At 40.8% G+C, this 17,101-nt stretch overlaps 1 protein-coding gene across 1 annotated transcript in view; it reads right to left on the bottom strand.

Annotated features, from left to right (window-relative positions):
* LOC135245706 (NACHT, LRR and PYD domains-containing protein 5-like) overlaps nt 1-17,101 on the bottom strand; it is a 281,523-nt gene that overhangs the window by 70,805 nt on the left and 193,617 nt on the right. The window contains exons 19-21 of the mRNA XM_064318950.1: nt 6,683-6,793; nt 4,849-4,959; nt 2,825-2,891 (exon numbers count right to left, since the gene is read on the bottom strand). Coding sequence (XP_064175020.1) covers nt 2,825-2,891; nt 4,849-4,959; nt 6,683-6,793 — 289 coding nt within the window. The remainder of the gene's footprint in view (nt 1-2,824; nt 2,892-4,848; nt 4,960-6,682; nt 6,794-17,101) is intronic.

The raw sequence follows: 17,101 nt of genomic DNA, 5'->3' as shown, positions 1-17,101 counted from the left end.
ACCCACACTCCTCTTTAAAGATCTCTGTGCACACCCCAGAGTACACTGAAGCTTCACTGACATCAATGCCACTCTCTCTCAGGTCCTCTTCATAGAATATCAGATTGCCCTTTTCCAGCTGTAGAAAAGCCAGCCGCCCCAGTTTAAGGAGGATTTCTGGGTTTGTCACATCGGTGCCATGATACTTCTCATTCTTCACATTAGTCTGAATGAGCAGAAAGTGTGTGTACATTTCAGTCAGAGTTTTGGGCATTTTTCTATTGCCTACTTTACTAAACATTGTCTCCAGTACAGTGGCAGAAATCCAGCAGAAGACTGGTATGTGACACATGATGTGCAGACTCCTGGATGACTTTATGTGTGAGATAATTTTGCTGGCCTTGTTCCGATCTCTGATTCTCTTCCTGAAGTACTCCTCCTTCTGTGGGTCATTGAATCCTCGTACCTCTGTCACCTGGTGGATGCACTCAGGAGGGACCTGATTGGCTGCTGCTGGTCGGGAGGTGATCCAGAGGAGAGCAGAGGGAAGCAGATTCCCCAGAATGAGGTTGGTCAGCAGCACATCCACTGATGATGACTCTGTTATATCACAGCAGATCTTATTGCTTTGGAAATCTAGAGGAAGTCGACATTCATCCAGACCATCAAAGATAAACACAATTTTCACTTTTTCACCTTCAATACTCTTGATCTCTTTCAGTTGTGGAAAGTAGTGCTGCAGAAGTAGCATCAGACAGAATTCTCTATCCTTTTTCAGATTCAGATCTCGGAAAGGAAGAGTGAAGATCAAATCAATGTCCTGATTGGCTTTTCCTTCTGCCCAGTCCAGAATGAACTTCTGCACAGAGACGGTTTTCCCAATACCAGCGATGCCCTTTGTAAGCACAGTTCTGATGGGTCTCTCTTGTCCAGGTAAAGGCTTAAAGATGTCATTGCAGAGGATTGCAGTCTCCTGTGTGGTTTGTCTCTTGGATGCTATCTCAATCTGTGTGATCTCGTGTTCATCATTGATCCCCCCACTTCCCCCCTCTGTGATGTAGAGCTCTGTATAGATCTCATTGAGGAGGGTTGGGTTGCCCTGCTTTGCTAAACCTTCAAATATGCATTCAAACTTCTTCTTCAGAGCAGTTTTCAGTACCTTCTGGGCTCTTTCTATGGATGTATCTGAGGAGGGGAAACATGAGAAACAATGTTTAAAATAACAGAACAGATAATAAAAAATACATATGCAGTCAATTTTCACAATGGTTTACACACCTCTAATAGTATTACACACTTCTCACAGTGTGCTCTTCACACAAAATGAAAACATATCAAACAATGAAAAAGGATTCAATTCATTTATCACATCAAATTTCTTAATTTTTCATAATATGATGTGGTAAATATGGTCTTCATGGGTCATGTAGTAATTTAATCATCTTATAATTTTTATGCTCAGTGCTCATTAATCCTCAGTGCTAATTAATAGGACAAAAACTTAAATCTCTTTCAAGGACATTTAATCTCATGTGCATTTGCTTGCCCCATAATCACTGCTGGATGGAATATTTTAATTTAAACACTGTTGTGTACATGCAGTGTGTGATGGTTTCTATATGAAAGACTGTTGATGTAAAACACTATTATGAAAGTGCAGATGCTATAAATCAAAACATTGTACTCTGTTATATTTGATTCTGAAGCTCATTTCAGCATTCAAATGGACACACAGTAGCAATGAGTGAAAACTCTTACTGTGCTGCTCATCTCTCTCCAGTGAGTCAGTGAGATCCTTCTGCTTCACATGGCTGCTGGTCAGCTGTATTAGTGTGAAATAAACACATGAAGAGGTGCGTTGCATCAGTGTGAAATAAACATATGAAGAGGTGTGATGTATCAGTGTGAAATAAACACATGAAGAGGTGTGCTGTATCAGTGTGAAATAAACACACGAAGAGGTGTGCTGTATCAGTGTGAAATAAACACATGAAGAGGTGTACTGTATCAGAGTGTGAAATAAACACATGAAGAGGTGTGCTGTATCAGTGTGAAATAAACACATGAAGAGGTGTGCTGTATCAGTGTGAAATAAACACATGAAGACGTGTGCTGTATCACTGTGTGAAATAAACACATGAAGTGGTGTGCTGTATCAGTGTGAAATAAACACATGAAGAGGTGTGCTGTCTCAGAGCCATTGAAACAATCAGATTCTTGCAATATGTCTCATGTTTTCTCTTATAGGAAGGCCAGAACGGGGACAGATACTTTCAAACAGAATACATGCAGAATGTCCAAAGCCTCAAGTTTGTAGTGCACCTTTTATCCCTGATTAATGCACAGAAAAACATCCAGTTAATGTCCAGTGTTAATTCAACTCTTAACAGATAACATTTGGTCCCACACTGCAGAGTGGGATGAAACATTATCTGTTGAAAGATGAGTAAACACATTGAGAGTTGAATTAACACTGGAAATTTTATTGTGTGGTTTTGTAGAGACACTACTTGTGATAAATCAAGAGTTCCCATATAATAAACCAGTTTCTCAGTGCAATGCATTTGGACAATTCTGACTATAAACTGCATGTTTCAAACACTTTTTGGAGTCTTACTCTACCATTGTGTTTGGGTCCTAAAAAAGAATTTGGGTCTTTCTGTGAGCCCAGGAGGACCAGGTAGCACTCTACAAAATTAAAAAAACCTGATTACATATGCAGTCTTATCAATTAAAAGCTACTAATTCATTTTTTATCATGCGATCATATTCAAAGGAAATGCAGTTTACAGTACAAGACAATCACACAAGCAAATATTAAAATAGAAAAAAATATAAATAATACCTGTTTTGAGAAGAGTTTCCCTGAACTCCTCTCTACAATATGGTTGGACACCTGTGAGCAGTGGATTCTGTGAACAAATCATGAGACAAAGTTTACAGTTAAACTCATCGTCTTACTGCAGCTCTAACTCACAGCACATGGAGACAGAGCTTCCAGTTAAACTCATCCTCTTACTGCAGCTCTAACTCACATTACATGGAGACAGAGCTTCCAGTTAAACTCATTCTCTTACTGCAGCTCTAACTCACAGCACATGGAGACAGAGCTTCCAGTGAAACTCATCCTCTTACTGCAGCTCTTACTCATAGCACATGGAGACAGAGCTTCCAGTGAAACTCATCCTCTTACTGCAGCTCTAACTCACAGCACATGGAGACAGAGCTTCCAGTTAAACTCAGCCTCATACTGCAGCTCAAACTAACAACACATGGAGACAGAGCTTCCAGTTAAACTCATCCTCATACTGCAGCTCAAACTCACAGCACATGGAGACAGAGCTTCCAGTGAAACTCATCCTCTTACTGCAGCTCTAACTCACAGCACATGGAGACAGAGCTTCCAGTGAAACTCATCCTCTTACTGCAGCTCTAACTCACAGCACATGGAGACAGGGCTTCCAGTTAAACTTATCCTCTTACTTCAGGTATAACTCACAGCACATGGAGACAGAGCTTCCAGTGAAACTCATCCACTTACTGCAGCTCAAACTCACAGCACATGGAGACAGAGCTTCCAGTTAAACTCACACTCATACTGCAGCTCTAACTCACAGCACATGGAGACAGAGCTTCCAGTTAAACTCATCCTTTTACTGCAGTTCTAACTCACATTACATGAAGACAGAGCTTCCAATTAAACTCATTCTCTTACTTCAGCTCTAACTCTCAGCATATGGAGACAGAGCTTTTAAATAAACTCATCACCTTACTGCAGCTCTAACTCACAGCACATGGAGACAGAGCTTCTAGTAAAACTCATCCGCTTACTGCAGCTGTAACTCACGGCACATGGAGAGAGAGCTTCCAGTTAAACTCATACTCTTACTGCAGCTCTAACTCACAGCACATGGAGACAGAGCTTCCAGTTAAACTCATACTCTTACTGCAGCTCTAACTCACAGCACATGGAGACAGAGCTATCAGCTAAACCCATCCTCTTACTGAAGCTCAAACTCACAGCACATGGAGACAGAGCTTCCAGTTAAACTCATCCTCTTACTGCAGCTCTAACTCACATTAAATGGAGACAGAGCTTCCAGTTAAACTCATTCTCTTACTGCAGCTCTAACTCACAGCATATGGAGACAGAGCTTCCAGTTAAACTCATTCTCTTACTGCAGCTCTAACTCACAGCACACGGAGACAGAGCTTCCAGTTAAACTCATCCTTTTACTGCAGTTCTAACTCACATTACATGGAGACAGAGCTTCCAGTTAAACTCATACTCTTACTGCAGCTCTAACTCACAGCACATCCGAATGTGATATAAGGCCCTGTCCGCACCTATACAGATTAATCTGAAAAAGAAGTTATTTTCCCTTCCGTTTAAAAAAAAAATCCCATCCACACGACCGGTGTTCTAAAAAATATCTCCCTCCACACGAGAACGCTAAAACGATTGCCGCATGCGCAATACACCAATTGCCATGGTAACAGATGTGCGAGTTGACGTCATGATGTCAGCGTTTTCATAAAGCTCTGTTTTTCTTGTCCACACGAAGACAGAGAAACTGGAGTTTTGAAAAATCTCCACCTTGGAAGGCGTTTTCAAAAAGCTTAGTTTTCAGTGACTTAAAATGCCATTTTCGTGTGGACGGGAGGCCAAGACAAAGGGAAAAAACTAAGTTGTAAAAAAAAAAACGCACACGTGTGGACAAGGCCTAAAACACATCATGACACTTTAAAATTATTTAATACACCCATGTGGACCTGAACGTGCTATCCTGCACCCCACTACACCTGAAAGTTGGCAATTAAATTTATTTTTAATTCAACAATAGTGTCAATGTGAACTTGTATCATTACCTTTGATCACCTGTGAACTCTCCTCTGAAGTTGATTGGATGAGGCATTGAACGGTCACTCTTCATAGACAGACAGCTGGGTACAGGTGACCCTGCCCTCTCGACCCGAACCCTGTGAACAAAACATAGAGACAAAGCTTCCAGTTAAACTCATCCTCTTACTGCAGCTCTAACTCACAGCACATGGAGACAGAGCTACCAGTGAAACTCATCCTCTTACTGCAGCTCTAACTCACAGCACATGGAGACAGAGCTTCCAGTTAAACTCATCCTCATACTGCAGCTCAAACTCACAACACATGGAGAAAGAGCTTCCAGTTAAACTCATTCTTTTACTGCAGTTCTAACTCACATTACATGGAGACAGAGCTTCCAGTTAAACTCATACTCTTACTGCAGCTCTAACTCACAGCATATGGAGACAGAGCTTCCAGTTAAACTCATCATCTTACTGCAGCTCTAACTCACAACACATGGAGACAGAGCTTCCAGTTAAACTCATCCTTTTACTGCAGCTCTAACTCAGAGCACATGGAGACAGAGCTTCCAGTTAAACTTATCCTCTTACTTCTGGTATAACTCACAGCACATGGAGACCGAGCTTCCAGTTAAACTCATCTTCTTACTGCAGCTCTAACTCATGGTACATGGAGACAGAGCTTCCAGTTAAACTCATACTCTTACTGCAGCTCTAACTCAGAGCACATGGAGACAGAGCTTCCAGTTAAACTCATCCTTTTACTGCAGTTCTAACTCACATTACATGGAGACAGAGCTTCCAGTTAAACTCATTCTCTTACTGCAGCTCTAACTCACAGCACATGGAGACAGAGCTTCTAGTAAAACTCATCCTCTTACTGCAGCTCTAACTCACAGCACATGGAGACAGAGCATCCAGTTAAACTCATCCTCTTACTGCAGCTCTAACTCACAGCACATGGAGACAGAGCTTCCAGTTAAACTCATCCTCTTACTGCAGCTCTAACTCACAGCACATGGAGACAGAGCTTCCAGCTAAACTCATAATCTTACAGCAGCTCTAACTCACAGCACATGGAGACAGAGCTTCCAGTTAAACTCATCTTCTTACTGCAGCTCTAACACAGCACATGGAGACAGAGCTTCCAGTTAAACTCATCCTCTTACTGCAGCTCAAACTCACAGCACATGGAGACAGAGCTTCCAGTTAAACTCATTCTCTTACTGCAGCTCTAACTCACAGCACATGGAGACAGAGCTTCTAGTTAAACTCATACTCTTACTGCAGCCCTAACTCACAGCACATCCGAATGTGATATAAGGCCCTGTCCGCACCTCTACAGATTAATCTGAAAAAAAAGTTATTTTCCCTTCCATTTAAAAAAAAAATCCCATCCACAAGACCGGTGTTTTAAAAAATATCTCCCTCCACACGAGAACGCTAAAACGATTGCCGCATGCGCAATACACCAATTGCCATGGTAACAGATGCGCGAGCTGACGTCATGATGTCAGCGTTTTCATAAAGCTCCGTTTTTCTTGTCCACACAAAGTCAGAGAAACCGGCGTTTTGAAAAAATCTCCACCTTGGAAGGCGTTTTCAAAAAGCTTAGTTTTCAGTGACTTAAAACGCCATTTTCGTGTGGACGGGAGGCCAAAACGGAGGGAAAAAACTACGTTTTTAACAAATCCGTATGTGTGTGGAAAAGGCCTAAAACACATCATGACACTTTAAAATTATTTAATACACCCATGTGGACCTGAACGTGCTATCCTGCACCCCACTACACCTGAAAGTTGGCAATTAAATTTATTTTTAATTCAACAATAGTGTCAATGTGAACTTGTATCATTACCTTTGATCACCTGTGAACTCTCCTCTGAAGTTGATTGGATGAGGCATTGAACGGTCACTCTTCATAGACAGACAGCTGGGTACAGGTGACCCTGCCCTCTCTACCCGAACCCTGTGAACAAAACATAGAGACAAAGCTTCCAGTTAAACTCATCCTCTTACTGCAGCTCTAACTCACAGCACATGGAGACAGCCCTTCCAGTGAAACTCATCCTCTTACTGCAGCTCTAACTCACAGCACATGGAGACAGAGCTTCCAGTTAAACTCATCCTCATACTGCAGCTCAAACTCACAACACATGGAGACAGAGCTTCCAGTTAAACTCAGCCTCATACTGCAGCTCTAACTCACAGCACACGGAGACAGAGCTTCCAGTTAAACTCATCCTTTTACTGCAGTTCTAACTCACATTACATGGAGACAGAGCTTCCAGTTAAACTCATCCTCTTACTGCAGCTCTAACTCACAGCACATGGAGACAGAGCTTCCAGTTAAACTCATCTCTTACTGCAGCTCTAACTCACAGCACATGGAGACAGAGCTTCCAGTTAAACTCATCTCGTACTGCAGCTCTAACTCACAGCACATGGAGACAAGCTTCCAGTTAAACTCATCCTCTACTGCAGTCTAACTCACAGACATGGAGACAGAGCTTCCAGTTAAACTCTCCTTACTGCAGCTCTAATCACAACATGGAGACAGAGCTTCCAGTTAAACCATCCTTTACTGCAGCTCTAACTCAAGCACATGGGACAGAGCTCCAGTTAAACTATCCTTTATCGTTAACCACAGCACATCCGAGTTTAACACATGCTGATAAACTTCGAGAGTTTACTACCCTAACCAAAGCCATGAGAAAGTTTTAAATATCCTATGCAGTTAACTAGACATGACCTTCGATACTTGAACTCTCCTAATGGAAATCAGTCATATCAAGCACACACGGGACAGGTCTTACTCCTTACGACCTAACAAACATGGAGACAGAGCTTCAGTTAAACTATCTTTACTGCAGCTCTAACTCACAGACATGGAGACAGAGCTTCCAGTTAAATCATCTTTCAGTCTAACTCACAGACATGGAGACAGAGCTTCCAGTTAAACTCATCTCTTACTGCAGCTCTAACTCACAGCACATGGAGACAGAGCTTCCAGTAACTCATCTTACTGCAGCTCTAACTCACAACATGGAGACAGACTTCCAGTTAAACTCATCTCTTACTGCAGCTCTAACTCACAGCACATGGAGACAGAGCTCCAGTAAACTCACCTTACTGCAGCTCTAACTCACAGCACATGGAGACGAGCTCCAGTTAAACTCATCTTTACTGCAGCTCTAACTCACAGCAATGGAGACAGAGCTTCCAGTTAATCATCTCTTACTGCAGCTCAACTCACAACATGGAGACAGAGCTCCAGTAAACTCATCTTTACTGCAGCTCTAACTCACGCACATGGAGACAGAGCTTCCAGTTAAACTCATCCTTTTGGTTAATCACAGCACATGGAGACAGAGCTCCAGTAAACTCATCCTTACTGGCTAACTCACAGCAATGGAGACAGAGCTTCAGTTAAACTCATCTCTTACTGCAGCTCAACTACAGCAATGGAGACAGAGCTCCAGTTAAACCTCCTCTACTGCAGCTCTAACTCACAGCCATGGAACAGAGATTCCAGTTAAATCATCTCTACTGCAGCTCTAACTCACAGACATGAGACAGAGCTCCAGTTAACTCATACTCTACTGCAGCTCTAACTCAAGCACATGGGACAGAGCTTCCAGTTAAATCATCCTTACTGCAGCTAACTACAGCAGGAGACAGAGCTTCCAGTTAAACTCATCCTCTTACTGCAGCTCTAACTCACAGCACATGGAGACAGAGCTTCCAGTTAAACTCATCCTCTTACTGCAGCTCTAACTCACAGCACATGGAGACAGAGCTTCCAGTTAAACTCATCCTCTTACTGCAGCTCTAACTCACAGTACATGGAGACAGAGCATCCAGTTAAACTCATCCTCTTACTGCAGCTCTAACTCACAGCACATGGAGACAGAGCTTCCAGTTAAACTCATCGTCTTACTGCAGCTCTAATTCACAGCACATGGAGACAGAGCTTCCAGTTAAACTCATCCTCTTACTGCAGCTCTAACTCACAGCACATGGAGACAGAGCTTCCAGTTAAACTCATCCTCTTACTGCAGCTCTAACTCACAGCACATGGAGACAGAGCTTCCAGTTAAACTCATCCTCTTACTGCAGCTCTAACTCACAGCACATTGACTCTCTGATTCATGCATTTTTACCTCTTTCTCGCAGGGCCGTGGGTTCCATCGTCAGTCTCAGTCCCCTCTGAGGAACTCATTTTAGAAATAGCGTCCCCTGTCTCAGGACACCTGAACACACCAGATCAGATTCACAAGTGGGTTCTGATCCAAATTGGCAGACCTGTAAATACACACAAGAAGAACATGATAACGCACAGACATAATAATACACTGTGAGGGCCACATAATGTAAACGTGTAACACAAAAAGGTAATTTAATTAAGTTTGGTGCATTAAAATATGTACGCACCATATTATGTTATTTGTGCATTTCTGATATACTCAATGTATGTATCGATAATGAGTCCTTTGCGAAGTATCACAAATTTGTATGCCGGCCCTTTAAGAGTTGTGCTCAAGCAGCAAACAGGCGGTGACGGGCCAGGTGATAGGTTTTTTGAAATAGATTGGGGGCAAGAGGTAGCAACGGAGAATGGAGTAAAGGGGAGTCAGCAGAAAATAATCAAGAATTCTGAGATTTGTTGGCGTTTTTGTTTGGATTGTATTGTTTTCAATCCACAATCATTCAACAGAGCTCCAAGACAAGAAAACGAGTAACCTGCTGAACCTACGTTTTAAAAGAATTCTCTTCTACTGCATCAGGAGGGTGAGCCGAAGCTTTTTGGGTTATTTTTTTTTGCTTCTTTGAATGCAATGCATTGCTTAATTATTTGTTTTTGGAGAGGAAAGAAGATTCTTGCACTTATGCATTAATTTTGGTTTCGGGACTTATTATTTTTGGCACGTTTTCTGGATTTGTGTTTCCGTGGATACCGGACAACTAAACTAAACTCGGACTTCAACTTTAACTGTTATTCAATGGACAATCGGTTATTTTTTCACATTGCCAGTTTAGTAATGATTGTACCTGGGTTTATGTTTTCCTGATCAAATACTTGCCATATTGTTATTTTGTTGTTGTTTTTTTTTGTTTATTGTTTGGTTGCCTCTGTTGTAATATATAAATTCCGTTCGATTAGATTCCCGTGAATATAGCGTGTTCATTCTGTTTAAATTGGTCTGAATTTGTTATAACACACACACACACCAACACACCCAACACAACAACACACACATACATCAAATCTCATAGAACAGACAGCGACAAATCTGGAATTTAACTGAGCCATAAACTTGTACAGTAATACAATTCCTTCCAAAATATTCTGCACCCATGATAACAATTACTAAGACCGTTCAATATAAGGAGTACCAGTGCTGAGGTATATTTTCATTGTCCAACATATGGAATATATTTAATGATATAATGGAAACTACCAAAATGACACATTTCTTGACAAAAATTGTGCGTCACAATTATTGGTACCCCTGTATTTGGTACTGTGTGCACCCTCCCCTCGCAGGGATAATGGCACTGAGTCTTTTTACATAACGTCTTATAAGACCAGAGAACACATTGGGAGGGATCTTAGACTCTTCCTCCACCCACAATCTTTCCAGATCCTGATGTCTTTGTTGATCCTTGCTTATGGGCCGTGCTGTTCAATTGATTCACAGGTTTTCAGGGAGTTTCAGCAGTCTGAAGACTGCTGTAGCCATTGCACAATGATGCTTCTGCATCATTAACCTTTTTATTTGTGGATTGTAACGTGAATTTGGGGTCATTGTCTTGAAAGATCCACTAGTTTCAGTCTGCTGGCAGAGGCAGTCAGGTTTAGGGCTGAATTGTCCTGGTACTTGGGTAGAGTTCACGATGCTGCTTTCCTTAACAAGGGCCCCAGGACCAGTGTGAGCAAAGTAACCCCATAACATTAAAGATCCACCACCGTATTTTTCTTTTCAGTATATGCATGCTTAAATCCATCCTACATCATATTCCTGGATATGGTTGTGAGAGGGGCTGGAGCCTCTCCCAGCATGCATTGGGCAAGAGGCAGGAAAAAACCGTGAACAGGTCACCAGTCCATCACAGGGCACACACACCATGCACTTACACACTCATACATTCAAGCAATTTAGTGTCTCCAATTAGCTTAACCTGCATGTCTTTGGACTGTGGGAGGAAACCCATGCAGACATGGGATGAGAATATGCAAACTCCACACACACTACCATGCTGCGCTCCAGCAGTTTTAAACTTAATTATTGCCCTCACAGTAGTAACTAGCATCTTCAGTTTATTTTTTGATCCATTGCCTGATTTTCAAAGGTCAGCAACCATTTTCATTTCGTTCGTCAGTTCTTTGTCTTTCTCTGTGACGAAGATGAAAAATGGGTTTCACAAGCAGGTTCTCAGTTTAATCCTCCAGTGAAACAGGAAGCCATGGAAGGCCACAAGAGTTTCTCTTAATATTGATGTAGATTGAGGTTGATTTTATTTTATTTATAAGAATCTTTAGGGGTGCCAATTATTTTTATATATTTTTGGGAAATAACAACCCTACCTGAATCCAACCGTCACACTAGAGGGCGCCAGTTCCCCCAATCTTAGTTTGTTTTCTGTGCCTGTTTAATGCTAATTAAGGTGTTGTGTCGCAAACATTTAATAGCCTGACCAGATTCACATTACAGGTACCTGTAACTGATTTATGACTAGTCAAAGAGCTAATTTAAGATCTAACTGCATTTTCACTCATCAAAAAAACTTTTAATATCTCAAATTACATTTTGCTAGTAAGATTGAAGTTACTTTCGCCATTCAGTTGTATGGGACCTCCAATTAAAAGATATCTACAATTCAGTTTTGACTATCCAAAACGTGAACTCCAGATACTGTATCGCCATTTCAATTATGACTAGTCATAACTCAAATTAGAGATCTCCACATTAGCTCTGACTTAGTCATAAATTCAGTTCATTCCTCCGGATTTAAGATATGTCAGGTACCGGGGGACCAGGACCCAAACACAGAGTGGGAAAAACACCAGGAACTCCAAAATGGAAAATACAACCAAAGACTTTACTCTCATACAGGTAACAGAAAACAGGGAACAAAAACAAGGCCACACAGGGCACTTTCAAAAACAAAAACAGCAGAACTCAAGCACGGCAGAACTCACAGACAGAAACACGGGCAGAAACAGACAGGCAGATACTCTCAGGCAGAAACACAAGGAACCAGCACCCAAGTCAGGAAAACAGATAACTTAAATAGCCACAACGATAACAAGACACAGGTGAACAATCAAGCCAGAGCAGGGAGGGATAACGAGACACAAAGAAAAACAATGACAGAATAACTGAAAACAATAATACAATTAACACAGGGGTAACTAGAGCAGAGGTGGGTGACCCGGCTTCAAAGAGTAAAAAGACTGACAATGCATTTGCTCCACCACCATGCACTAAACCAGCTGATTCTAATTAGCATAACTCTTCAGCATGATGGGAGAACTAATTATTGTGATCAGCTGGTTTAGTGCATGGTGCTGGAGCAAATGCATGGTCAGTCTTTTTACTCTTTGAAGCCGGGTTACCCACCTCTGAACTAGAGTGAGCAAACTGAAATACAAACTGAAGTACCGCCATCTGGCGGCCCAGAAAAGGAAAAAACGGAAACAGAAAAGGGCAGAATCCTGACAATATCTAAATGATCTTTCTTGGATAACTGAATCTAAGATATTACTAGCCAAAATATGGCAACTTTTTAACTTGTGCGGTTTCACATTACAGATATTTGTCATTAATTTATGACTAGTCAAAACGCTAATTTAAGATATCTCTAATTAGATTTTGACTAGTTTCGCCACGAAGTTCTATGTAACTCCAATTAAAGATGTCTACAATTCAGACTATCTAAAACGTGAATTCCAGATATCACCACTTAAATTATGACTCTTAGCAAGTAGGAAGCAGCCATTACCCAAGGCACCACTTGTGACAAACACATTGTAAGGTCAGCTAACCTTATTTTTTTCCTAGTGGGAAAACTAGAAGACCTTCGCCAGTTAGCCTAGCCGCACTGCTAGTCTGCCCATAGACAGACACCCCCAGTCAGCCTGCGTCATGGGTCATTTTATTCACTCGAACAGGGTAATGTTTATTAAAGTCGTCCTAATATGTCCATATATGTTTGGACACCTACTCCCCCCCCCCCCCCCCCCCCCCCCCCCCCCGATGAACAGGGTTTGGGATGGTGTACAACTATGAGTAAGATGATAACATGTATCATATGTACCATTATCTGTGTTGTCTATTTTACCTGCTATGGACCTCTTTTTAAGATGAGTCTTGAATAAATTTGAAATTAAATTAAATATAGAGTAATCTCTGCCTAATATAATCACTCCACTGTATATTTTGCCTCAATATTGCAAACCAATTAATATGATTTAGTAATGGGAATGATTTCCTATGAAATATAAAAGAATAAGTAACCACCTCTTAATTGTTTAATTAAAAACAAAATCCGGGTTTATAGGCTACTACAGCGTCAAAATGTCAACAACAAGCGACAAGTCCTGTGACTTCCGACTCGCTAGGCTACCTCCTCACGAGGTAGAATTGGTCATAGAATATCAAAAATAGGCTACTGAAGTAAGCTTTCTGAAAGGTTATTTCAATATTACTTTCTGGTCTAAATGGTATGTTCGGACTCCGTGTGAGCTCTTAGCTTATCAGGCTACGCCTTAAACACACCATTTTATTGCCAGTTGTCAGTTTTTCTGAATTACGCTGGTTAATGCGATTATACCTACAGATTCCCATTCCTCCCCGCAGCCCTTTACCTTCAGCTTCTCTTACCTCAGTTCCACTCCACAATAGACTGTTTACTCCGTTTTTTACATTTAATTTAATTTATTAATTTATTAACTAATTCCTTCTTTCCTGGGGATTCTTTCTCCTCCATTTTTAAAATGGCCGTTAAGTTTCAGTTTCTCTTTTGGACCGCATTTCCTTACTTAGGTTTACTGGCTCAACTGAGTGTTCGAATGGGCGGAGTTTTATATATTTTGTACTTTTTATTAGCTGCATCAGTCACTGTATTTAATAGGTCATGCAGAAGAAACAAATATTTAATCCATGTAGATCTTAGCCAAATTTTAGCACATACATATATCAGGCCTATTCAACAACTCGTGAATTATATTGAACGTCTCCTTCCAGCAGGTTCTTGTTATCTTAGCAGATTCCTGGCACACTTAAGTGTTTTTGGGACCAGGACTTTGTTTCACGGCCTTTGTCTAAACTATTTAACCAATATAATATGCAGTAAAGTCATGTTTGGTGTTCTTGGAGAGCTAATATCATGAGTAGTTAGATGGTCTCATTCTATGCTGAGAATGTTGTCATTCAATGTTCATGTGTCACATGAAAGTAAAACACCCATCACGGAAATTTAGCTATTCAGCTGTTACACCTGAAATTGTGAGGATGGCGACGCTATGTTTGAACAATTGTCTGCATCCAGTGCTTTGGGTGCTGTTTGGAATAAAATTATTCTTATTCTTCATATTATTATTCACATATATGATTTTTACATTGTAAAATGAATGGTACTATTGTGCTAAACTTTATGCAACCCACAGCCATACGGTGCATTAATTGGGAAAATGTCTGGATAGTTTTGTAAGATTAAAAAATGTTTTAATAGGCCACAACATTTGCCATTATTATATGTATGTATTTATTCACTGCCCCACCCCTTTTTTATATGAAAAGTATTGATGTCAAAAAAAAATTAAAGGCCTAAATTTTGCAAGTTTTAATTACAGGCTTATAGACAGTGCTTTGTGTGGGTGGGTATCTTGGCATTTGTGTACCGGTACGTTGAAAACGTGTTTTTTGTCATAGTTCTGTGTTTCTGTCTGTTTTTCCCTGTTCGGCCGCCAGATGGCGGCACTTCTGTTTTGTGTCCTGCTCGTTCCCCTGTTGGTTAATTGTATTATTGCTTTCAATTATTTTATTATTGTCTCGTTATTTAATCATCATCCCCACCTGCCTCTCGTTTTCCCTTCCCTCTGGTTTGATTGTTCTTTGAGTTCACCTGTGTCTTGTTACCCCTGTCTATTTAAGTTCTTTGTCCCCTTGACTCGGGTGCTGGTTCCTTGTTTGTGTTTCCAACTTGTGCTTGTTCCGAACCTGGATGTATCTTCTTGTGTTTCTTTTATGTGTTTGCCTGTGTGTTCCACATACCTTTACCCTTCCTGCCTCTGTTCTGTTCTGTGTTTTTTTGTTCTCATGAATTTTTTGAGTTTGTTGTTTTGCCCCTTGTGGCCTTATCTGTTCCCTGTTTGTGTTTGCCTCTTTGTTGTTGTAGTAAAGTCTTTATTTGTATCTATCCTTTTGAGTTTTGTGTGTTTTTCACTCTGCACCTGGGTCCTAACCCCCCTGAACGTTGACATTTTTGTTGAGATATTTCATTATGTACTGTGTTTTCTATGAGTAACTGATAATAATAATAATAATAATAATAATACATAAAGTATGTACCATAATGAAATATGGAGAGAGACATATATACATACATACACATACAAACAGTTGAGGCCAAAAGCTTACATACACCTAGGCTAAAGATATTCACACTCAGTCTTTTATAACTCTGCACATTTCATGTTGCCAAATGTTTAGTTTGGCAAGTCAATTAAGGCATCTGCTTTGTTCACATCAGAGGTCATTTTAAAACAATCGATCAGAGCCCTATTTATTTCAGCTTTAATTCACTATATCAGAATTTCAGTGGGTCAAAAGTTCACATACACCTAGTTTAGTGTGTGCCTTTAAACAGTCTGGAAGATTCCAGAAATTGATGCAATTACTTTTTAGAAGCTTCTGATTGGCCAATTGCCATAATTAGGAATTAATTGGGAGTTAATTGGCACATGTGGCTGTATTTAAGGGCCTACTTTTAGAGCCACTGCCTTTTTGCCCATGATACGATGGGCAAATCCAAGCAATTCTGCCAAAAAAATTGTGGACCTCTACAAGTCTGGTTCCTCCTCAGGAGCAATTTCCAAACAACTGAAGGTGACACGAACATCTGTACAAACAATTGTATACAAATATAAAAATCTTGGGCCCACACAGACACTGCAGAGTTCAGGAAGGAGGCACAAATTAACTCCCAGGGCTAAACAAACCCCAAGACAACAACAAAGGAACTGGTGAAGGAGTTGGAAGCATCAGGTACCAAAGTATCTATATCCACCATTAAGAGAATCCTACATCGGCATGGCCTGCAAGGCTGCTGTACAAGGAAGAAGCCCCTACTCCAAGGCTGGCATAAAAAATCCAGAATGAAGTTTGCAGGTGATCTCCAGGGCTAAGACCTAGCCTTTTGGAGGAGCACTCTCTGGTCAGATGAAACAAAAATTGAACTGTTTGGCCATAACGGTCAGCACTATGTATGGAGGAAAAAGGGAGAGGCTTTTAATCCGAAGAACACCATCCCAACTGTGAAGTATGGGGATGGCAGCATCATGTTGTGGGGGTATTTTGCTGGAAATGGGACTGGTGCACTTCAGAAAATGAATGACATAATGAGGAAGGAAGATTATCCAGAAATACTGAAGCAAGACCTCCAGACATCAGCTAGAAAGTTAAAACTTGGTCAGAACTTGGTCTTCCAGCAGGACAATGATCCTAAGCATACCTCCAAAGTTGTAACAAAATGGCTTAAAGACAACAAAGTGAAACTATTGGGGTGGTCATCACAAAGCCCTGACCTGAATCCCATAGAAAATTTGTGGACTGCACTGAAAAAGTGTGTCCGAGCAAGGAGGCCCACAAACCTGACTGACTTGCACCAGTTCTGGCAGGAGGAATGAGCAAAAATTCTGGCAAAGTATTGTGAGAAGCCCGTGGAAGCTTACCCCAAGTGTTTGATTCAAGTTAAGCAATTAAAAGGCAATGCCACCAAATACTAACAAAGTGCATGTAAACTTTTGACCCACTGAAAATTTAATATAGTACATACAAGCTGAAAAAAATATCTCTTAGCGATTATTTTGAAATGACCTCTTATGGAAATAAAGTAGATACCCTAATTGACTTAACACAGGAAATGCATGGTAACATGAAATGTGTGGAGTTGTGAAAAATTGAGTTTGAATGTCTTTAGCCGAGGTGCATGTAAACGTTTGGCCTCAACTGTAGCCTACAAGTTAAACTGTATATATAGATGTGGGGGG

This window comes from Anguilla rostrata, chromosome 19, assembly GCF_018555375.3.
Source record: "Anguilla rostrata isolate EN2019 chromosome 19, ASM1855537v3, whole genome shotgun sequence".
NCBI classification, from domain to species: domain Eukaryota; kingdom Metazoa; phylum Chordata; class Actinopteri; order Anguilliformes; family Anguillidae; genus Anguilla; species Anguilla rostrata.
The sequence above is the reverse complement of the archived record's forward strand: the minus strand, read 5'-3'. Positions and strand labels throughout refer to the sequence as shown.